Genomic DNA, 25,860 nt, shown 5'->3' with positions numbered 1-25,860 from the left:
ATGGCCGAGATCAAGAATATATGCTCCCACGGCCCTTAAATTTGCCTCATGCACGGTGCTATATGCGCGGGAAACTTTAATTTTACCTATTATTATTAAATATGTGAGATATCTATATGCTCTTTGTGGTATGAGTTATTTCTTCGTTATTTTACGTCGCTTTTCGTTGGTTCGATGTGGTCTACAGACTGGGTATTGTTTGTCTCTTTCAGTTCGGAATAAACATAACTTGATACGGAAAGCATTGGGTCGCCCACGTCGTCTTCGTGACCGCGTACGTGACTTCATATGTTTAGAAAACAAATTCAGGTTGTTTCCACTTGACCTTGGAAGGGGCGGACTATAATTGTGTTTTGGTTCCATAAAGAATGCAGCGTGCTGTAGAAAATAATTTCTCTTTCAATAGGTCGCCGCAGCACGGGATGAAAGGGAAAAGCTTCCACAACTAGCGTTCAGCTTCAAGCCCTGCATTTTCCCTCAGTAATAAACAGATAAGGAAAGAAAAAGGGGAAATTCCTGAAGACGCCCAACCTCCACCCGCATATGTTCAGGGGTAGGTGTTTAGTGCCCTGCTGCCTTTAAAATAAACAAGGGCGTCAGATCAGCGGAATTTCGGTTCCCCCGTTTTTCTCTTCGTCCATGTATTGACGGTTTGAATTATATGTATGAACAAGGCACTAAAGCTAAATCTAGATAACGTCTCATGGATATAGTAGACCAAGATTGTTCCGGCGTTCTAGAAACGAACTTGGTTGTAAGATCTTACTTGCTAGTAATTGAATTAAATTAATGGCATCTGCATTGCTAGTAATGAAAACCGCGGTAGCTCAGCTAGCGTCTGACTACCATGCGAGAGACCCGGGATTTTTTCCACCTGTCCAAGCGGCTCTGGTGCCCGCCCAACGTAGTGTAGTATAAAGTGGGTACGTGGAGGATACTCTGGGAGATAAAGGCGGCCCCACCTTCGGCTGTGATCAAGAAAGTGTTGGTCCCTAACTCCACACCCCGTATACGCATTCATAGCTTGGTGCAAAGCACAGGGGAACACTTTACTTTTTATGTTAGTAATGAAACGAAAGTTCGGGAGCGGGGAGAATGTGTTAAGACAGAGGGGTGAAAGAGTGGTATTTTAGGAAGGTTAATAATTAAATGAGTTAAGCAGTGTGCAAATTAAGCAAAGGGGGTGCTGGTGATTTTCCCACCACAATAAATTTTATCCCCTGCAAAAGAAAATTATTTTTATCCCTGCCAGAAGTGTTTTTATCCCTTTAAAGAAAAATGGAATTGAAAGGATATATTATTCCATGTCTTAACTATGTAACAGACACAATTGAAAAATCATTTGTTATTTATGGTTCAGTCATAAGATTTGCCTGCCCCAAAGTATGCAGCTTCGTGGATTAAGGAAGGACACCATTCCGAAACTGACAACCTCACCGTGCCGAGACAACAGAAACTCAAATTTTCGTGGCATAGTGCTGATATTTTACACTTATTAAATTGTTCACAAGAAACTTGTAGGTATGTAAGATTGGCATTAACTATGAACTTGGCAATATACAGTTGGTAACTTTTTCGGTGTTAGTAGTTCGATAACTATTTTCGTGTATAAGTTTGGGTTTACTTAGAATCAGGGGGGCCGCCAGGAGGTGGGGAAGGGTGCTTCTTCACCCCTTCATTTTCTTCCTCACGCCGTCCAGCATCCCTTGTTCAACTTGTTAAACCATGTCATATTCAGCGTAGAAAGGTTTTGAAGTGAGATCGGTATTACTTCATACAACAGGCAAGTCATCGATCTTAATCTGACATCAGGCACGTATCCAAGGGAGCTCGAGCCCCCCACCGAAAATTTTCTGTTTACACTAGATAAAATGAGGCTTTTAGTTTCTTGAATAATGTGATCATAATTTGAGAGTTATGATTATCGAGACAAGACAGAGAATGCTCTATAACCCTCTTATTGTTAATAGCACGTACCCAAGGTGAGGATCGAAAATTTTTCAATTTACTTTTGAAAAAAAATAGGTTTTTGTCTTCTTGAATAATAGGACGATGACTTAAAGAGAGAAGAGAGAAATAATTATCAAGGCAAGACGAAGCATGTTTTATAACCCTATTTTCATAATATTGCACGTAAACTTTTCTTGCGCTTTCGGTGTTAGCGCAGCGAACTTGAGCACTATGGAAAAACTTGTCAACATTTGAAAGCTGCACAACAAAGGTAGCGCCACAAGTAGGACGATTCGTTGTAATTTTTAATCTCTGGAAAGCGCGAGAGGGAACGTTCTTGAATAAGAGAAGGAGTCGAACTACTACTGGCTATATTAACGAATCGTTTTCCTGCTGAACGTTCTAGAATATGAGAATATTCATTTCCCGGTTGATCTGTACCATAGAATCGGTTAATGAGACTTCAGAGGTAAGTGTGGCAACTCATACAGTCGATCAGTGTCCATTGGTCGCTTTATAAGATCTAGTGATTTGAAAATGAAAAGTAACCAAGTCTACATCTAGTTCCAGTTCGGGTCCAAAGATGAAGACAATGACGACAGCGGAACTTCCGGAGCCTCAGTGTAGTGCTATTTCGGGTCGAGGGCTGAAGAGATCGAAGGTCTCTTTCTCTAAAGTTAATATTTCAGCAATACCGGGTATTGGAGCAGTTTATTAAGAAAGAAATAAACTGCACAAATCAACTGAGAAACAAAGTTCTGATTGATGATTTAGTTGTGCCCGGACCAAATTCCGTGTATGCGGTTTGTAACCTTATATAATAGAAAAATGCATATGCATGTGTGAACCTACAGCAGATACTGATATTTCAGATATTGGCTTTTTTATACTTGTTACCCAGCAAGCCTTGATGAGTTACTAAGAGTCTGTTCCCGACAAATGGAGTAGCGGACTAACTTTGTGACGACTGGTGTCCAACTGGAGGATGTTGCAACATCGAGCTACGACGCCAAGGGTTCCGGTTTCGAATCCTGGCCTGGGCATGGATGTTTTTGAGTGTCCATTCATCAATTTCATCATATCGTCACTTATCCCCATATTCGCAAATTAGCCAAAAGTGGCACAAAAAGCGAAGTAAAATAAACCAATTCAATCAATCTTCTAAAGTCTTGAAGATCCAAGTCACAAGGATGGAAAATTAGGGCTTTGTTAAGGTTAGGTGCGAAGGCAGGCGACGACACCCCAAAGGATCATATACAAACCTGCGGGAAGAACGATCTTACTTAAGTCTCCAATACGAAATGATAAAAACTTCTGGTGAGTTCATTATAAATAATGTGTCCGAGATAAAGAGTGGTATCCCCAGAATTTTCGGAAGGAAGAGGGGTTATGAATACTATCTTTGGTGGTCAGTCTTCATTTTGCCATATTTGTCTGTCTTTGACGTTCTTTTTTTATTTTTTTTTAAGGAATACTTTGTTAAATGGGGTTATGACCCCACCAACCCTCCCTTGGGCACGTCACTGTAGACAAGCATTTGATCACATTGGGAGACGAAACATTAGATGTGTTGGGAACTGTGCATTAATTGTTTCTCGATCCGGCTATATTCGAGAAAACTTCCTTTGTTTCGTACCGATATATGACAAGACTGAGGAAGCTGTGATAGGCATCTTTAAACAGCCGCCCCTCGTGGAGGAGTGCTTATCACATAGCGCTACGAGGTCAGGGGTACCGGGTTCAAATCCCGGCCTGGACATGGATGTTTTTTGAGTGTCCATTCATCAATTTCATAATATCATCAATCATCCCAATCTCCGCAAATTAGCCAAAAGTGGCACAAAAGGCGAAGTAAAATAAAGGAGATCAATGAATCAATCACAATTTTGAATACTTGCGAGTGCCTGAATATGGACAATTTGGTGGGTTTCGGCTTTCATAAGAGCTGCAAACATGGGAGGACAAGACACATTAGTGGTGTTCTGGTTCGAATCAGATAGAAATGTTCGAGAACTGCCTGCGTTCAGTTCGCAGCCCACAGTTAGAATCTCGCGTTGTCGAGTGGATTGACCATTCCGTGCATTTGTAACAGCTTCGTAAAAACACTCACAGATACCACAGATGTTATGATGCCTGATGAGAAGAAATGGGCAAACACGCACACTCAGATGGTTCCGGCACACGATATTAATGCTTGGAAATAGAGGAGTCGTGTGGTAAGAAATGTTCTGATTTCACGTTCTAATTAAAATGGCAGCCTGAAACAGTGGCGACGATTTAAGGGATAGTTGCTCCCCATTTTTTTGCCTCCTCACTATGGCCTCTTAATGGTAAGCCTTGTCTACCAAGAGAAAGTAAATTTTCATTGCACCGCCCCACCCCCAGGTTTTGGAACCCAGTCGCCACCACTGGCCTTAAACATGCGATTCTGAGGTTCTATCTATACTTCTTAAAAATATGTTGTTAGTGTAAGACTTTTTGCTTGTAAATAGTCAATTGTTTTATGGGGTATTGTTGCTTTCCATTGTTATGCGGCAATAAAGAGGGCCCAAAATACAAGTTTCCACTGTATTTTTACTTATTTCGGCCCTTAATATCTTGGTTAAACAACACTACCATTTTTTTTTTTACTCGGCATGAAAGCTCACTATTAGCACTCACTGAAGTAGCACATTACTTGGATATTGACGCTGCTAGTAGATATAACCCTTTAAATATTAAATTATTGCGAAATCCGCAACTTTAGAATTAGGCTTTTCTCAAAACAGCAAAAGGGAAGAATAAAACTTCGTATGCCATATTGTAGCTGAATATTCAGCCTAAGTCAAAATGATGTTCCCGATTTCGTTCATTTCTTATATAAAAGGTAATGAGCTTTTCTTGCATATGTAATTTTTTTATGGAATACAATCTCAAAAAGTTTTTTCTCTCTTTCTATTGAAGACTCGTGGTTGCTCTGTCAGCCACTAGAAGGCAGTTTAGTAGCAGTGAGAAAAATGGCTACCACTGGACAGCAGAAAGCGTTCCTTATTCTCGTTCAGCGACATTTCCGAACAAGATTTGTGGCTGAACCGCCTTCTGGCAAGTCAATTAGAAAATGCTACAACATTGGTGGAATTGCGTGAGCGCATCACTGCAGCCATAGCCGACGTGGACCCTGACATGCTAGGAAGAGTGTGGCAGGAACTTGATTATAGACTAGATGTGTGTCGTGTAACACGTGGATGACACAGAGAATATTTATAATATGCCAGGAAAAACATTTTGAGTTTTTCAATCTGTGTGTGTAATATCAGTCATTTACGTATGATTACAATGAAATAAATAGACACTGAAATCGGAAGAAATCATTTTGACTTACGCTGTATGTACTAACACATGGAAATAAAAAAATCATTGGGGCCTCGTCCTATTTTTGAGGGGAAAACATCAAAATGTTAAGAAATGTCAATGTAAATTATCACACTTCCTTCGCTATCAGAAAGAGGAACAGACCTTTCTCCTACCCTTCTATGTTTTAAATGAAACAGTTCCTGTCTTGAAAAGTTGTGGAAGAGTTTCAGTTTTTCTTTCTTTGATGAGTAGCGTAGTGGTAATGCGACCTATTTGTAATCAAAGGGCTCCGGGTTTAATGCAAGGTGGAGGTACAAGTTGTTCGGATTCCACTTTACACTACAAGACCACAGTCCCGAAAAGCATTTATGTGCATAAAGTGGGTTTAAAAATAAAACTCTACCGAACTCTACATACAGTGACATACCAAGGACTTTCGTTAGCCATCTTTTTGCCACCATTTCCTGCTTTGGACATTCTTTTTACTGGGCCAAAGAGGGACTATGATTCCCTACACCAGGAATGTCCATCCCCCTCAAGGTCCTGAACCCAGTCTCCCAAATAAAGAATTTCAAGGCACCAAGCATAAGGATAATAGTCCAAAATTCATAACTAAATTCGATCATCATAACCCTCCAATATTATTTTGATAAATATAGTAACTGATTTTAATTTGGATGCAATAGCCTGTCAAGTGGTCAATCGTTATATCTTAAAATGTATATTTTCGACACGCAGAAATTTGAAATGTCAGAAAATAAATTATGTGTATGCAGTGTTTTTGGTCGGGGAATAGATGTTAAAAAGCCCACAACTGAATGATAAGATAGAAAAATCTAACTGGGCACACCACTTGCATACACATGATTTTTCGTTTCGGAGGCGGCCGGAATTGTAAAGGTGGATATTACATAGCTGCTTCACTGAGTTCTGGGAGAAGACGGGATATAAAATATTTCATAAATATTATTTTTTGCCTTCCTTTTTAAAGTTGTTCAAAGACAAATGTCGGGGGTTGTTTTAAGGGGAGTTTGCTTTTATCATTTTGCCCTTTCCAGAGTTTTTAGTGCTTTCATTTGAAAAATTAATTTTCTCAGAATTTCAGAATTTCAAATTTTCTCAAAAATTCATAGGTAATTGTGGAGCTACAGCACCATCATCTCCCCCAACCCTTACCCTGCGTACACCAGTGGGGCAAACCAAATATTGGTGCTGCAGTTGTCTTAACCAAAATTTGTTTGTTCGTATGACTGATTCAATTATCGTTTCATACACAGAGCCGTAAATAGTGAAAATAGAATTTGTTGCCTTTGGGACGCTCGATTTGAGGGATGGCGCGTTTTCCTGTTGCAAAAGCACTTTTTGAGCTTTTAGGAAAGTGATTCACCTAATGAACTGCGACATCATCTCCTAAATTTACTAAAATATTCAATCAACACCAAGAATATTGGTCGTGTCTGGCAATGTAGTAGCCGACCTTCGTGGCCGTGTGATTACCATAGCGCGCTACGACGCCAAAGACCAGGGGTTTGAATTTCGGGCTGGGCATGAGTGTTATTTGTGAGTGTTTCTTCATCAATTTTATCATATCATCATTTATTCTCATCGTCTCTCAAAGTGAAAGAAAAGCGACGCTAAATAACAAAAATGAAATCAAACCGTAATGTAGCTACAGTATAATCATTCACAATCAACTTATCAAGACCCAAATAGGGATAATTGCGAGCGAAGCGAGCGGGAAAATTTTTATATCTATTTATTTGCATACTTACAAGAATATTACATTAATTTAATTTTGCGTCAATATTTTCAAAGGATGCCATGCTATTTACTCTTTCCCAAATTATTCTCCACTTGCTCATGGGCGCCAAAAACGAAAAGGGTGCATCACTAAGAAATGGGGTGGAAAAGTGGTTCAATATCATGTAAATGGTAAGACAAGAACTACAATATTCTTTTCGTATATAATATCACATAATGTGAACCGTAAAAATTTTACCTTTTTTTATTTTTTATTTTTTTTCTGTAGTGGTGACTTCCAGCGTTCTATGCCCCTTTTCTTCAATCCGCTGTTGTACACTGTGCAATGCACTGCAAGCGAATCGAGCAAGAAAATAATTAGGGCATTAATTAAGAAACCGGCAATAATATTAATTTAATAAGGAGTAAATATTTTCACTCGGTCCCGCGACTTTTACTCCTTCGAAATTGATCTCTTCTTGCTTCTTCAGCACCCACTTTGTTGTCTCTGAGCTCGTGGCGCCCCCGTACCTGATGCTGTGTCAAACCATCTCTCTCACCTTCATTATCCTAAAGAGGCAGAAAAGTAACGTAAAATAACGAATAGTTACTCGTGGATTTCTTATTTAGTAGTCTGTGCTCTATTTTACTTCACTGCATTTTCATGCATCAGATGTTTTATTTAGGAGAGAAGGAAGAGAGGCGGATGGCTATGACACCCACCGCAATGCCGCTTAGCGAATAATCCAGAGTAAAATCCACTTTATACCATACTATCATCAAATGGTATGGTGTCTAAATAATGATCATCATACGAATTTTATGCCAAAGCGCTAAATATTGATTGCCCCCTCCCCGAACTTCAAAGTTCGTTCCCTCCTTACTATGGAAATTCTGTGGCAATCTAAAACTTAACATTGCTATCCAATGTATGCCCTCGAAACGTTGGAAGCCAACTCCAATTTAACCTGTCTGGTAACCCGAGAACACTTGTTCGAATTGTGTACTTGTTTAAATATTTAAAAAAATATGTAGGGTACGTACATGTATTCCATTCAGACTTTTGTTATATTAGGATATTCCAGTTAACGATTTCCTTGCTTATTTTCTTCAAGGAGTCTTGAAGAAAATTGTCAACGGGGGAGGAAGGGAGGCTGGAATTAATGGGAAACCAGAAAGCAGCAAGAGCGGAAGACACGAATCAGAAAACATAAACAGAAGCCTGTTAGAATAACGAAAGAATAGGAAACAGAAAATATAGCTGGGAAAGTCTATTGTAAACGCAGAGTATGTACACTGAAACAGAAAGAGCTTTCAACAAACGCCGAATATGAGGATAAATTGGACTTAAAACATACAATGAACATCCATCTCTGAACTGAAAATCTGCGTTTTACACGTAGGTAATATATCAATTAGTTATGATTGTTGACTACAAAAGTTAAGAGTAAGGCTCAGTCTGTAAAATACTATATATGTAATGTAAATATATGAAACACTATTCTGAAGCATATAATGCCTAAAATTATTTTCTAAAAAATATGTTTGGATGCCGCAGGAGCGACTATCACTGTGAAATGCTGTGTGATTTGTTGTTCACACAAAACGTTATTGTGCACCATTGAAATTACTTGCTCATACTGTAGTAATGATATGCCAGTGATATGCTATGCTGCGTCAGTCTGAGCGCATCTCACAGCGCAAAAACAATTCAGAGATAGTCTCAGATCTGTACAACGGAATGTCCTGTTAAGGATCCTCGGAGCGTTTAGTACAACATCCAAGACTTTGATAATAGCTGTTGTTGAAGTTCGACAAAGTGCCGCTTGTTACTGGTGGAAAAAGGGACTAAAAGAAGGAAGACCACATACTTGCAACTCCTGTTCCTTTGGGAGGCTTAAGGTCTAAGGACTTATATTACTCAATAAATTTACTAGATACTATCATATATTCCAAGTCAGTATTTTATTATATTTTTCATTATAAATTTACGTAAGATTTTCAAGCTGAAAATCAGCACCAACCAAATCCTTAACATATACAAGTCTATTTAGAAATTTTGGAAACACTGGTCAAACATATATATGATTTTGTTTGTTATATTTTATATTCATATTCTGTATATACTTTTCTTTTATTATATTTATTCCTCAAGTACAATAATCTTAGAAAACACAAACATATATACACACACCTTGGTTTTATTAATAGGCACCAAGGTCAGAAACTTCTCTCTACAAGTACTAGAATCCTCTTCCATATTCCAATCCTAAACGGAACACTTCCGCTCTTGTAACAGCTATGATAAGCAATCTACGCAAAAGTATACCAAGAGAGAGGGATGCGTAGTGTGAGTGGCGAGAGGAGGCTGGAGGACCTCGTCCCTCAGTGTCCCGATCCATTATTAATGAGTTGGATTAAGTCTTACAGAGGAACTGTGCCAGTGTCTCCGGTTGAAACAAATGAAAACGTTATTTGTCGTGCATTTTGCCAAACAACTGTTCTCACCAAGGATTTTCAAATGTTCACGTGTTGCTCAGTTGACCTCCTCTTTTTCATTCAGGGTCTTGTGCGAGTCGTATGTCGGAAATAGGAAAAATTATGATGGGTAAAAAATAATGAATTTTATAATCTATATTCATCACCAGATGTTATTAGAATTATTAAATAAAGACGATTTCGGTGGGCAGGTCATGAAGCACGAATGGGAGAAGAATGAAAACTTACAGAATCCTGGTTGGGAAACCTAATTGTATGAAACTTATAGAAAGGCCAAGACGAAGATGGAATGGCAATAAATAAGATGCTTATAAGGAAACTGGTAACAATGGAGAAACCTGAATTAATATTACCCATTGCAGGAACGGATAAAAAGTTTAGGTGGCTGTGACAATAAACTTTCCACTTTAGAGTTTAAGTTCGAGTTTGTGTTTTAAGTGCACTCTATGCACAGTATGGCTAGTCGGGACTGGGCCTACAGTTTAAACTGTGATCCGAACCATTATGTGCCTCAATCAGGTTCGAACCTGGGATCCCTCGATTACAAGGGGACGCTCGCACTTTCCGCTTTAGGAATGCCAGAGAGTTAGTTAATATTTTCTAATTACTTTCACTTTCAAAACTTAAAGTTCAACAAATCTCGACTTCTGTGGAATAAAAGTCAGTGATATTTGTGTCAAGAAGTGTAACTCATTTAGACGTACACGAGAGAGCGTAGAAATACGTCTAAAGTGCAAGCACATGGGGTACATTCAAGAGGATTGCCATGTCAGTTTGTATCACAAAATGGTCGACAAATTAAGTTTCACTCGGGGCTGTCGGACCCCTCGTTACCTATCAACGTCTAAGATAACGGATTCGTTTTTGGAAGTAGCCGGTTGTAATTCACGCGTTAAGCTTAACGCCCACTGAGACGTTGTTAAACGCGACAACAGAACGCAACAGACGCGTTTCCGGCGTCTCAGCGGGCGATAACCTTTAAGATAACATGCAGACTTCTGGCATGGAAATTCCGTGTGTTTCCCTGTAGTGGAAGCAGAACAGAAGTTCTGTTGCTTTCTGTTGCCGCGTCTCAGTGGGTGTTAACTTAAAGTTTCCATCGTCACTTGAGACAAATGCTGCGGAAATATTGCATTTATTCTTATTTGTTTACCACATTTTCCGTCACTCTCTTACTTTGTCGCCACGGTTAACCACCTAGTACAAACTGTCAATTTAAGTTGAATGAATTGAGCAAGGAAGAAGCTAGCAAACTGCTACATGCGAAACTTGTTTGAATTGTGTTACATCTTAATTTAGCATCGACATTCAATTATTCCCAGAGTTGTTTAATGTAAAATTGTAGTTGAGACATCTTGAAAATAGGGTCTGTAAGTTGGGTATGTTATGATTCCTCATGATAATATTTAATTCGGCTTCCCCGATGGCTCAGTGGTGGGGTTGTTTTCTTGTAATCAAGAAGTCCCTGGTTCGATACCCGGTGGAGGCATACATTGGTGCAGATCATAGTTATAAACTGTAGGTTTAATTCCGATTAACCTTACTGTACATAAAGTGGACTTAAACCACCAAATCAACCAAATCGACCTTTACGTACACACACACAACAGGTGTGTTTGTGCTTGCCATTAACTTCATTTCTAGTTGATACTTCCTACCCTCACATCAGGTTAAGGTAAGGAAATCATTTCACCTGAAGTAATCAATCCCAAACAATCCTATCAAAATGAGTGCACTTACATCATGGGTCACAGGTTAGCAGTTCACACGTTTCCCTGCACCACCCACGCGACCTATAAATCTGTCGACCTTGAGTTTATATGTTGACATCAAGTCACCCAGCAACGAGAGATTCAGCGCGAACGCAGCTCGCGTGTCGCCACTTTCATTCCAATGCAGTGGCGCAACCACAGGGGGCAGGGGAGGCATTGTCCTCCCAACCTTGGACGGAAATGATTTCTTGGGGTACAAGGGAGGCAAACATTGACGGCCAAGTGTAACTGCAATTACCACCCACAACTTGAAATTTTATGCAAATAAAAATACTATTCGCAAAATTTTCTTGATCGCTTCGCTCGCATTACCTGTTTTTCTTTGTCTTATCTTTTCTTAGTCTTCAGTACCGTAGTTAGGGTGTGGCGGGAGTCTGCCCTGGGCGCCGAACGACTTGAAGGAAAATAAGTTGTAAAATTGATTGATCGGGGTATGGTTTTAAGTCCATTTTACCCACAGAAATGCTAATCGGGACTGAACCTGAAGTTTAAAGTGGGATCCGAATCACTGTGCCATGTGCCTCCAGCGGCTATCGAACCCGGGACCCCTCGATCACAAGATAACGATGTTATCATTATACCATCGAGGTGCAGGGGCGGCGCCAGAAATTTTCGACCGGGTGGGCAGAAGCTGTGTATTCATAAATAGGGTGGCCAGTATAAATCTAAGACCTTATATGAGTTTTACATACACTCATGTTCGTCCCCCTCCCCCATCCAACATATACAGGGTGTCCTAAAACAACTTCAACAACGGTTGGATGCTGGTAGATACATAAAAAACAAGAAACTTTTCCTCATACTCATAACCTCGAAAGTGCTTAGTTTCTGATCTATGAGCGCTAAAAATCTAACCTGTATATAACAATCCCATTAACTTTCAATGCAATCATTACAACCCAGAAGTGTCCATGACTGTACGTATACAACCCAACTCACGAGACGATCGCTCTGACGTAACTTCCAGGGACGCGTAACAAGATTGCCACTTGAATTGAAAACGACAACCTGGGAGTCTTATCTGGCAAAATACAAAATAATAATTATACTTGCGATGTTGTAAGCATAGGTGCGCGCAGAATAATTTATTTGGGTTCCCTTAAGGGACGTTTCAGTTACCTATCTGGACATGGCTAGCCTATAGTCGTAACTTCATGTTATTTTCACAGAAACTATTAAGTATATGAACATGAAATTTTAACATTATAGAATGAGCATTTGTTATCACTTTAGCACAGGTTTTACTATCACCATGTCGATATTTTAATAATGAAAGTAAACAATTGAAAATGATAAATACAAGGCTATATCTCTACAGGTACTATCAGCTGAATCACTCTCACGAAGTACATCTGTAGGTTAAGTTTTACCATGTTTCTTAATGGACATTAGCCTATTTCATTATTGCTGTACCTGGTCACTCGATAGTTAATACCATGTGTTACATATCATTTTAAACCGTAGAATTCAGATGTAAGCAAAAATCTGAAAATTGACACACTTGTCATTGAATGAGCAGTCATGCAATGAGCATTGAATGAGAGCATTCATGAAAGTCTTTGAACATGAAAGTCTTATTGGAAATGTTAGAAGGTTGCATTAACAAACAAGTCGGTCCTCGGGAAAATAATATTTACGGGCCGATATGTGAAGGGGCTCTGCGATTTATCAAGGAAAAAATAATTTATTTACTACGTGATTACTGATTACTATAGTAAAGGAATATCACATTGTTTTGTGGAGAGGGAGAGACTAAGAGATAAAGAGAGAGAGAGCTGGTCATCTCAAATGAATCGAAATTCCTAATTTTTGTTTACCACTGATATTATTTTCATTATTTTAATGGTAGTTCAACATATTTTCTTTATTTTTTAGAAGACATTTGGAGTAGCCAGGTATCTTTGGCACCTCCGTGTGCACACCTATGCCTGTAAGAAGTATCTACAGCATTTACAAACTGGCTAAGACATAGAATTTCCAACAGATACGGACTGAAATTCAAGACACTTCATTATAAAATTTCCCCATCGTGTTTCGAGTGTCGTGCAGTACTAATAATCGTGAATCGCGAGATTCACTTACAACATGTTGATGAAATTGACGAACTGAAAAATGCAAACATAGTGTGTTCGCCACCTTGTTTTGTTTCACACGCAGACTGTTATTTACTTATTTCTAAATGGCTGATCGAGTCCCTCACATAATACGGGAGCAAACCCCTTACTAGAAATAATTAATTGTAAATGCTCTTGCAATAAAATGAAAAATATCGTATAAACATGAATTAATTCGCAGATTAAAACTAATACATAATAACTAAAATCAATCCGATCTGGATAAGGGTGTCACTAAATGACGTGTGCATTCCGAGCGCCCAATACAGCTCAGCGTTTGACATAAGTATGAATGTCTTATTAGCAAAATTTAAAAAAAAAAAGCAAGAACCTGGGTATAAATCAAATTCTTAGTTCATTCTGCAGAATATTTAACTAAGCTAGAGAAGGACATTTTGACAAAATATCACCGAAATGTAATAAATAAATAAATAAATAAAATTGTATGTATTACGTTATGAAGCACAAAGTTCTAAAATTTTGTCCCTATTCCGTGTTAGTTAACCATAAGAAAAATCTCATGATTACGTAACTGATAGGGACAATGTATCTGTAAGAAGATTTTTTGCCTCCCTGATGGCATAGTGGTAAAGTCGTCGCCTTGTGATCAAGGGGTCTCGGGTTCAATAACCGGTGGAGGCACATAGTGGTTCGGACCCCACTTTAAACTGTAGGTCCAGTCCCGATTAGCCTATCTGTGCATAAAGTGGGCTTAAAACAACAACTCATGTAAGAAGATTTCTAAATACGCTTGCTAACTCATCAAGTCAATAATTCTGCAGCTATTTTTCAAACCTACAGAGCTGTTTTATCAAAATCTATTTTTGTGCTTGCTTCTTATTAGTAGAATGAATATAAAATTATTATTATCTATTTTGGATACGATATCGAAATTAGAAGATTACAGGTATATAAAATCGTGATGATGAAAGGGACATATCAAATTACCTCTGTCTTAGTATTTCAATATACCTAGACAACTTTGTGTGTTGCAGGAGGAAGCAACGAGAAGAAGAGGTTTTCATTTTGTTTAACAGATTACTTTGATCATACCCAGGCCGGAAGCCCGGAGTTGACAACATCAAGCAACTCCACTCCACCCCTTCTACACTCAGTTTCAGTTATAACTTTTTGGCCAAGTTATGGCAGACAGTTAATTATATTTCTATATTTTATGCCACATTTCAAGTGTCTATTTCTTTTCATTATGTGGCACATTTTCAAAGCAATTTGATGCATCATCCCTGTCAAACCCAGAAGCTTCAGCCCTCAGGCCCATAATCCTGTTCTAATCTTGATCATATTCTGTACAATTTTGCGCCTCTCATAAAGCCTCCTAAGCCTACTGGCTGCTTAAGCATACAAGTGGGCATTAGATCACATATTTTGTTTCAAAAGATTTGGAAATTCCTTTCGCTTTCCAATTATAAAGTTAAGGAAGTTGAAAGAAAAGCTTAAATTAATCCCATTCAACTTATTATTTACTCTGACTTTTGTAAACCTATTCACGAAATCAGTGTTCCGGCAAAGGACAACAAAGTTTTTTATTGAATGATAATATGTGAATTTGTCTGTAATATAGATAATATTCACAAATAAAATATACATGAAGTGAACACCATAATAAACATATTTATTGGACCATTCGCATTTTCCCAAGTGTATATATTTATTGAATTTGATTGGGTTGGCAATCGGGTGGGCACAGCAATTTCTGGGTAGGCAATTGTCCACCCGTGCCCGTCTCTGTCGGGGAGGCACAAAAGTTGTAAGAGAGAGAATGCATTGGCGTCCCGTGAAATTGTTTGAGCCCTATTAAATCAATATTGATTTCAGCCTGTTATTAACGAAGCCAAAAGAAGATGCTCAGGTGTCATTGAGAAAGAGAAGAGAGGAGGAAAACTTCAGAGCCTACTGGAAAGGGACAAAATAATAGAGAAAAAGTTAATAGAACTCATAAAGAGATTCCCAAGAGTCGATTGATTGATTGATTGATTTAGTTTATTTTACTTCGCGTTTTGTGCCTCTTAGCTAATTTGCGAAGATAGAGATGAGCGATGAAATGATAAAATTGATGAATGGACATTCACAAACAACCAAGCCCGAGCGGGATTCGAACCCAGGACCCTTGCCGTCGCAGCGCGATGTGATAACCACTTTATATATACATATATATATATATATATATATATAAGGAAATACCCCCTACACGGAGGTATCCCCCCACCATTTACACTTTTTCTCACCTTTACACTTTTCAATTGTTACAGTTTCTCAGTTTCGTATCATCTGGACAAACAGAATTATCGAGTTCCACGCACATTTTGTCCCCAAAGAAATTATTTTCGGTCTTTTGATGCCATTTCTAGAAGATTTCCCTTCCGATAATTAAGTATATCCAGAATTCTTATTTCGCGATCATTTTAAATTCCTGACCTATCGGAAACCCGAGAGTAAGGAAATCATTTCCCGAAGTTTCCCGGGACAGGACTTCTGGATCCCGCAAACTGAAGTCTGCTTTCCGTTGCGACTGGTAGTATGTCAGAGGTCCCAGGTTCGAATCCTCGTCATTGTGTTTGTTCAATCACCATGTTCCTGACGTGAAATAACCAGAATACGTAAACTTTAATAAACAAATATCGTATCCGATGCAGAGGCGGGCTGATTAACATCTGTGCATGAATTGGACTTGAATCTAGGGATGGACAATATCGCAATTTTGATATCGAGATATATATATATATCGTCAAGAAAATATCGTCGCAGACGATAAGATATTATTTCCGTATCGTGATATGGGTTATATATCGCAAAAATATCGTAACGATATATTGTCTAGTTAATATAGCTTGGACGATAGTTTATCAATATCGCGATATATCGTCTGGACGATATATCGCAGAACAGTATTTGAATCAATTGAAATGTCGGTTCTGCCAACCGAAGGCTTCGTGTTTTGATGACGTTACTTTGGTCTCAATATGTGTTCCTTGCACCCCTAGCACGCGTGGTTTTACCACAGAGAGCAATGTAATAAAAACGGACTCTTTTGAACGTTCGTACCGCCGAAAGGACCCACCGAAGAGAAAAATGACACCTGCATTAAAAAAAAAAATATATGACCTGCCTGCTTTACCCACTGGATCATTCACTGTGCCTGCACTTCCTTCTTCTTCTTCTTCCATGATATGTGGCGCCGTTCTTTCCCTTCAACATGTTTACAGTTAATCGGATATCATGAGTAAGCAGTTGCAGTGGAAGGAATTTTCCAAAGCGAAAAAAAGAAAACATATTTGTTTCCCCGCCATAATGAATTCACAGTTGCCTCCTCCTTAGATATAACACTGACATAGTGGAATCTTGAAGCCAGAATATATGTGAAAAATTGATTGATTGGTTGATTGAGTTGGTGTTTTAAGTCCACTTTATGCATAGTAAAGCAGATCTGGACTGGACCTACAGTTTAAAGTAGGAACCACTATGTGCCTCCACAGGGTATCGAACCCAGCACCCCTTGAATACCAGGCGACGACGCTACCACTGTGCCATCGGGGAGGCCTGAGGCATAAGGAAAAGAAACGAAACATTGCTTTCTTCCAGTAAGCATAATTTAGTTTTATCTAACTTGTAGCTTCCTTGACTGAAATATTGATTTTACCTATGCGTTACGTCGCCCCTCCTTCCTTCGAAAATTTTTAAGCTCCCCTATACTTTTTGAGGACATCATACACTTCCTCAACATAAGATAACAACATTGTGAGGACGCTAATCACTTGTGCACCAGAAGTAATAAGCCTTGAGAGGACATCATACACTTCTTCAACACAATATAGCAACCTTGTGGGGACACTACTCACTTTGCATCAGAAGTAATAAACCTTGTGAGGACATCATACACTTCTTCAACATAATATAGTAACCTTGTGGGGACACTATACTCACTTTGCATCAGAAGTAATAAACCTTATGAGGACATCATACACTTCTTCTACAGAATATGGTAACATTGTGGGGACACTACTCACTTTGCATCAGAAGTAATAAGCCTTGTGAGGACATCATACACTTCTTCAACAGAATATAGTAACCTTGTGGGGACACTACTCACTTTTCATCAGAAGTAATAAGCCTTGTGAGGACATCAAACACTTCTTCAACAGAATATAGTAACCTTGTGGGGACACTACTCACTTTGCATCAAAAGTAATAAACCTTGTGAGGACATCATACACCTCTTCAACAGAAGATAGTAACCTTGTGGGGACACTACTCATTTTGCATCAGAAGTAATAAACCTTGTGAGGACATCAAACACTTCTTCAACAGAAGATATCATCCTTGTGGAAACACTACTCGCTTTGGATCGGCAGTAATATACCTTGTGAGCGCATAATACACTTCAACAACAAAAAGGTAAGCTTGTTGAGCGAAACGTTTCTTAAACGTATATCGAATTTCTATCGCGAATTGAAGCCATTATTTCCTTATTTCAAAGCATCCGAGCACATAAAGTAAATTGATTGAATTTGTGAGATGTAAATAATGCATAAAAGAATAATATATTATCGTAAATTAGAAATGTACATAAATCAATAATAATAGTAACAGTTACTGTTAGTATTTTCATGGCGTGTAAAGTTACATTTTGGCTTCCTTGAAAAATATATTGACTTTGCCCATTATACACCCCTCCCGCTTCTCCTTGAAAAATTTCTAAGCGCTTGCATACCCTTGAGCGCACTATATATTTCTTCAATGGAAGATAACAACGTTGTAGGGACACTACTCGATTTTCCATCAGAAGTTATATCCCTTGTAAAAGCACTTTTTAAATTATTGACTAATTTAATTTAGTAACACTGTTGAGCCTTGTTTCATGCCTTGGTCATGCCTTGAATTTAGATAAAAGTTAACATTTAACTTAAAGCAAAGCAAGATTCGAAATGTATATAAATTAAACACAAATAGTTTGTGAGAACAATGAAAGATACTTTGCATATATCACATTTTGCATCGTATCTTTCTGGCTTTTTGGGTTAATCGTGACGATTAGATAAAATTGATGAAGGGATCGAACTCGGAACTTTATTGAATCAATTTCAAGTCCTATATCCCTCTGCAAGATTTCCACATCATATCACATGGTGGTGGTATTATTATTATTATTATTTATTATTATTATTATTTATTATTATTATTATTATTATCATTATTATTTGTAATACGCGTGCTATGTAGCTTTTTAGTTTTTGTTTTGATGTTAAAACACAGAAGTTTGCATTTCTACCCAAAATAGCACAACACTCGTTATTATAATTATTTTGCTAACTTTATTTGTCAGTCATTTAATTACATCCACCGTCAGATCTCTCCTATTTCATGTAACATCTGTTTCTCTTTTCCAGTGATTTATTCTCTGCAGGACAAGTATTTACGATTTTGTTTATGAAAAATATCATAAACGACAAAAACTGCAAAAATCGACAGAGACTAAAAGTATTTCCTCTCTTTTATTGTCAAGTACCAACAGGGTAGCATTTTCAAACTTATTTACACATCGGTCCCCACAGCGTCTGTACAGAATCAATCGTGTGTATGGAGTGTATGTGCAAATTTTCATGAATCTAATGGACCTTGTGGGGACCCGAGGCCACCTGATTTCACAGGCCTTGTGGGTACTGGTGTCCCCACAAGGATAGGAAACGTTTTTCTTGTATAATTTGCTCACAATGTAGGTTACTTTTAATTTTCGGGAGTTTATAGTTTTACTGTGTTATTTGTCACATAATTTCAACAAACACATCAGACTACGACTGTGATTTCCCCCGGTCCCCACAGTGTATGTGCACTAACAGAGTCCCCACAAGGTAGCATATGCACGTATGTGTGTGTGTGTGTGTGTGTATGTGTGTGTGTGTGTGTGTGTATATATACACCTTCGATTATACTTTACGTAATCTATATTTAGCATTGAGGTAGTAATGACATATTAGTAATGAGACATTGAAATAAACGCAATGTAGCCTGGCGTAGAACATCCCTTCTTCATAATATGCTATAGGAAGTTAAAAACAATATCCCTGTTTCTGAATAAATAAACTGTCCAATATCTGGATACATTTCATAAAAAATATTATTGTATTACTTGAGAAGAAGTTACCTCATTTGCGAACCAACTCGCCCAACCCAACACGTAAGGGCGAATATTGAACTTTCCCTTTGTTCTAACGAAATGAACTGGTCTCAAACTTTCTGTAACCTTTTGCATTGTCACTGTCAAGATGCTTATGTTGAGTGCTCAGTGTCTCGTTTGCCACAAAATTACTCATGGTGAACAGTGCAATGTTACCAGAAGTAAAATGCAATTGAGAGGGACAACAGTTAGACATGTACTTCGAATTATTCTTAACTAACTAACTCTCTAGGCTTCATAAATCCGAAGGTTTATGGCTGCAGCAACACAAGCCTTCCCTATCTTGGACGAGATCAATCCAATCTTTTCCATCCTTACAGATTTCCTTTAGGTCCATCTCAATATTATCCCTCCATCTTCGTCTTGGCCTTCATACAGGTCTGTTACCATTAGGTTCCCCAACAAGAATCCCGTAAACTCCTCTTCCCTCTCCCATTCGTGCCACATGATCTGCTCACCTAAGTCTTCTTCATTTACTTATTCTAATATAAATTGTATGTATAATTATGACTTCCTGCAAATTTGCGAGGATCTCCAACTTACCTCACGAAAATTTCCAAACTTGAAAAAACTGCCAACGTTATACCTAGGAGCCTGACTTGCCTATTGGTATTTTATTTTAACAACTTGGAATATAGTTTACATTTAGGATTAGTAAATAATATAGAAACTTGCTGCGAATATCGTTTTACAGTTTGTTTCTTTCACTGTGCACACGGAGCAGTAGAGCTGAAGTACCTCTCAGCGAGCGACAAATAGTTTGAAATTACTCCCTACTCTTCATCCACTAGATACTTCAAATCAAGATTTACCCATCTGTCAATGAGATGACATACTTTTACAGTGCGAGTTCGGGTGTACACTCAATAAACGCCGGCCCCTGATGAATATATCTAGGTATTCATTCCAATTTTATCATTTTTCAACGGATTCAGTTTCTTACTTACAAGTAACAATAATGGACGTTACTGTGACGTGTCTGTTCCTGAAGACATGGATTAGTTGCCCTGCTCTGCTGAAACTTGGAAGTTCAATAGGAGGGCAGCGGCTAATCACTAGTGGGGTACGAGGGGCTTTACTTTAATTTATGATATAATTTTTAATACATAGTAAACTGCATCGTTATTCCAAGTTTCCTTTGGCAAGAACATCGGGTTATTGGGTTAATAGAACACTAATTGAAGACCGCAGAGAAAAAAACGTACTTTGTCAATTGCTAGCCGAAGTGAGGTAAAGGTGCTATCAAATAGCTCTGTGAAGGGTCTTTCTAACTAGGAATTGTACAATAATAGAACGTACTTATTCCATCCATTGCAAAGAGGTTTTGGTTGCGTACACAGGGAAAGAACATGCTTATAAGAAAGAAACAACGTGCCGTAAAATCAAGAAAATGGACAAAGCGCGTTCTTTCCCTGTGGTCTTCAATTTGTTTGCGACCCACGGAACATTTAATCTGCGAACCTGGTTACGTCGTCGCCTTGTAATCAAGGGGTTCCGGGTTCGATAGCCTGTGGAGGCACTTAGTGGTTCGGATCGCACACTAAACTATAAATCCAGTCACGATTAGCCTATGTGTACATAAAATGGACATAAAACAAAATCTCTAACAAACTAAAGACAATAATAACTTAACAGTGGAACCGTCTAAGTCTCCATACCCACCAAGAACCAGCACTGGGTAAAAAAATGATTTAAATAGATTTGCTATCAAATATTTATGATCTTTATTCACTAATACTGAAATATACATTTTAGATAAATATTTTATAAATTCCTTAGTAAATATTTATTGAAATTTATTCCGGGGACTCAAACTCACGTGTCATACATGTCGATCAGCCACAATGTCAGCTGAACGAACGAGGTTCCATTGTTTTGGAATCATTAAAACACACTAAATTTTTCATTGGCAGACAAGTCAGGTAATGGTCAAAGCCAAGAAGCAAAACACAGTGAAAGGTTGTTTTTTAGAATAGGGTGTAAATTGTGTAAATCTTTGATTAAAAAAATAGTTCTAAGAACGGCAATATTCTCATCTGTACCAGAAGCGGACGATCTTTCAGGAATGAGCCTAATTGTTTGCCAATATCATAACCAAGTATTTGGTCATCTAATGAAATTCTCTATCTTCACTAGGGATAGGCTAAAGAAATGTTATGGGGAGGTATATGTCTGTCTGTGTGTGTGTGTGTGTGTGTGTGTGTGTGTGTGCGTGTTTGTGTGTAGAAAGAAATAGAGAGCAGGCGGTTCGAGAGAGGGAAGAAAGAGTGTAACTTAGTAACGTAGATTTGAAGACAAAATTACTTATATTTATTGTATAAGAAATGCATATATATTGGCGGTGACAGAGACCAAGAAAAAAGGAAATGGATATGAACAAATAATAGAACCAAATAGTGGTGAAAGGTTCCTAATGTTTCATTCAGGCGTAGGCAAAGAACAGAGAGCAAAAGGAGGAGTGGCTATAGTAATCTCCGAGGCCTACAGACATTATGTTAAATGCTGGAAATTCATCAATGAAAGAATAATCTTGGTAACTTTAACCTTTAACAGTAACATAAATGAAGACACTACTTTTATTGCTATATATGCACCAAATGAAGATGATATAGCAGAAGAGAAAGATAGATTTTACGAAGAGCTGCAGAGGACAGTGGATGACACCATGGGAGCTGTCTTTGTATTAGGTGACTTTAATGGCAGAGTTGGAAATAACATAGAAGGAATGGAAGGGCTGTTAGGGAAATACGGCGAGACGCACCAGAATAATAATGGGAGAAGATTACTAGATATGTGTGCAGGAAATGATTTTGTAATTACGAACACAATGTTCCCACATAAAGAAACACATAGATATACAAGAGAAGTCCCCAGCCGAAAGAAAAAATCTATTATTGACTACATATTGACACAGAGGAAACAGTGGAGATTTATCTTAGATGCAAGAGCATATAGAGGTTACGAGATTGGAAGTGACCACTATTTAGTAATTATGCAGTTACATGTTAATATCAAGACCAATGACGCTGGTGATAACAAAAGGAAACCTAAAGAAAGAATAAAGGTATATAAATTGAGAGAAGAGGCAAGACAAAAAGACTATCAAGAGGCTGTGAAACAAAGGGTGGAAACATTGGAATGGCCCACTATGAGAGAAGATAAACTAGAAGAAATATGGAGTTTATATAAAGAGGCAATCTTAGGAGCAGCGGCCGAAATCTGCGGAAAGTCCAGCGGAAAGCAACAACAGAGAACAGCATGGTGGACGGAAGAGATAAAAGAAATGGTAAAGGAAAAGAAGCAACGGTGGAAAAAATACCTACTCACAAAACATTTAAGTGACTATGAAGCTTATAAACATCAAAGATTAGTAGTGAAGAATATAGTGAAAGATGCAAAACAACAGTCATGGGAAAAATTTGGAGAAGCAATGGAAGGAAACCTACAAAATAACCAAAAGCTGTTCTACAAAGTATTAAAATCGATGCGAACAGAGAAGCAATGTCCTCTTAAGTTCATAAAAGACAAAAGTGGTAACCTCCTCCGAAGTGAAAATGACATTATGGAGCGGTGGAAAGAATATTTTCAAGAACTGCTTGGAGGAAATATGGAAATTGGAGAAAAGGAGAAAGAACAGACTGAGGAAGAAAAACAGCAACACCAAGAGGAGGGAGAAACTGAAGAAGAAATAACTATGGAGGAGCTAAAAAGAGCACTAAAGAAAATGAAACTAGGCAAAGCGGCAGGACATGACCAGATAGCACCTGAGATGCTTAAATTCATGGGCAAAAGTGGTCAAGACATACTACTCAAGATTATTAATCTAATTTGGAAAGCAAAGAAGATACCAGCTGAATAGGAGTGTAGTGTCATTGTGCCAATATTTAAAAAAGGAGATAATAGAGACTGCAAAAACCATCGTGGGATATCGCTATTGAGTGTGCCGGGGAAAGTATATGCGAGGATACTAGATGATAGAATAAGGAAAGTGGTAGAGCCACAGCTAGACGAGGCACAGTGCGGATTCCGACCAGGAAGAAGCACACACGACCTCATATTTACCATCAGACAGATCAGTGAATAACTGATGAGATATGGAAAAGAGGCACATATGGCTTTCATAGATCTAGAGAAAGCCTTCGACACCATTCCGAGGGATGAAATATGGAAAATACTAAAACAAAGAAAGGTTAGCAATCAATTAATTACAGCAACGCAGAGTCTGTATAAGAAATGTAGAAACTATGTCCGCACCTGCAATGCAGAGTCTCAAGAATTTGAGACTATAGTAGGACTTAAACAAGGATGTATCCTTAGCCCACTCCTCTTTATTACCTTAATGGATGATGTTATTAAATCATGCAATGGGAAGGTACAGAAATTCAAGCTGGGGTATAGGTTTTTAAAACCAATATATATAAACCATTGTGCCTTCGCCGATGACATATTAATATTGGGAGATTCCGAAAGTAATTTACAAAAGAACGTGAGAATCTGGGAAGAAGAGTTAAAAAAGAGGGGTATGAAGATAAATGATAAAAAGACTCAGACCATGATGATGGCACGACAGCCAAATATACATCAGATTGCTTTGAATAATGGAACGACATTAGAACAGACTACAGATTTTAAATACCTCGGGGTTATAGTGCAGCAAGATGGTAGAATAGATGGTGAAATTATAGCTCGATCCCAAGCCTCAGGGAGACTCTTTAATGCGCTAAAGAGAAATTTCCTAAATAATCCATTATTGACCAAAAATACGAAAATCCGTGTGTATAAAGTGATATATTTACATACATTACTTTATGGTAGTGAAACCTGGACATTGACAAATAAACATAGGAGTAAAATACAGGCTTCAGAAATGAGATTTCTCCGCAAAATAGAAGGGAAAACAAGAAGAGACAAAATTAGGAATCAGACCATTAGAGCTAGCCTGGGCGTATCACCAGTGCTTGAGAGAATCGAACAGAACCAGTTACGATGGTTTGGGCACATACAAAGAATGGAAGACTCCAGAATAGCTAAACAAGCCTTGAATGCAAAGATGCAAGGAGCAAGACCACGCGGGAAACCCAGAAGAACATGGGAAGAAGACGTGAAGGCAGCTGTAGAGACTAGAGGAGGAGAGTGGAGGAGAGCAAAGGAGCTGGCCCGAGACAGAATCCGATGGAAGACCCTCTGGGAATCCTCAACACCGCAAGGTAGAAGAGGATCGACTAAGTATAAGAAATGCATTCTCAATGATGGAAATCCCTGTTGTCGCTCCTTTCGGGTAGTATCAGCACCAGTTAGAAAATGCTCGATAATTTTGAAACACCCTGCACTAGGTGAAAAAGTGAGAGGTACAAACCCCAAAGATGAATTTTTCATGTATACAATACGTTTAATCCTACTAAGAAAATAAACTTAATTACTACTATACACTATTTCAATTAGATATTTATAGAGTTTTCGGGAATGGTTAAGCCCCCGAGCCCTCCTGGTTATGTGCCTGCCCTGCATGCTGATACTGAGTAAGATATCCCGTTCAGTGTTATTGTGCTGAATTCAAGCGAAGGATGCTATATTTCGATTATTTGATATTGGTATGCTCTATTTATTCTGTTTCATCAAATTTCGGTATTAAAATCCTTTTTTTTCTTTCTTGTATAATCATTCAAAGGAAGGTAGATACACTATATAGCCCAAAGTCACTGGGCACCCAGTGCTGTTCAATCCAAAGACACCAGCCAGGAAACAAATAAGATGGCGGACCTCTCTTCGCTATTATTACAGCATTTACTCTTTGAGGCAGGCTTTCCACTCAGTTCTGGTACATTCCTGTTACATTTTTTTTCCTCATTCGTCCTGTAGCCTCGTGAATAGTTCAAGGGTGGTGTTCGGTCTAGTGGGTCTGGCACGCAACCAGTTCATCTCAAAGATGTTCGGGACTTTGGGCGGGCCAGCTAAGCACCTCCACCTATTTGTCCTCAAACCACGATGCAATGGAACCTGCTTTAAGGACAGGGTCATTGCATGCTGATAGAGAATAGGGCACATTTCAAACTGTTGCCACAGTGTGGGCAGCATGCTATTGTCTAAAAGATCCTCATAAACACCACTGTTCATGTTGCCATTGATCAAAACTAATAGCCCGAGTCCAAAACAGGAAAAACAGCCCCAGACCATGACACTACCGCCACGTTCACTTGGGTGTCCAGTGACTTTTGGCTACATAGTGTATGTGCTGATAGATTACAAAATGTCAGTTAGG

At 38.5% G+C, this 25,860-nt stretch overlaps 2 protein-coding genes across 2 annotated transcripts in view; one reads left to right on the top strand and one right to left on the bottom strand.

Annotated features, from left to right (window-relative positions):
• LOC145977862 (uncharacterized) overlaps positions 1-25,860 on the bottom strand; it is a 347,706-nt gene that overhangs the window by 226,504 nt on the left and 95,342 nt on the right. The window lies entirely within an intron of this gene.
• On the top strand, positions 22,015-23,460 carry LOC146005423 (uncharacterized). Its single transcript, XM_083144664.1, has one exon. The coding sequence runs from the start codon at positions 22,015-22,017 to the stop codon at positions 23,458-23,460; it is 1,446 nt and encodes a 481-aa protein (XP_083000790.1).

Source organism: Lepisma saccharinum, chromosome 23 (assembly GCF_977018435.1).
Source record: "Lepisma saccharinum chromosome 23, izLepSacc3.1, whole genome shotgun sequence".
Taxonomy (NCBI): Eukaryota; Metazoa; Arthropoda; class Insecta; order Zygentoma; family Lepismatidae; genus Lepisma; species Lepisma saccharinum.
The sequence above is the reverse complement of the archived record's forward strand: the minus strand, read 5'-3'. Positions and strand labels throughout refer to the sequence as shown.

Excerpts from the sequence above, each read along its gene's own strand:
- LOC146005423 (XM_083144664.1), top strand. The coding sequence starts at position 22,015 with ATGTTTCATTCAGGCGTAGGCAAAGAACAGAGAGCAAAAGGAGGAGTG.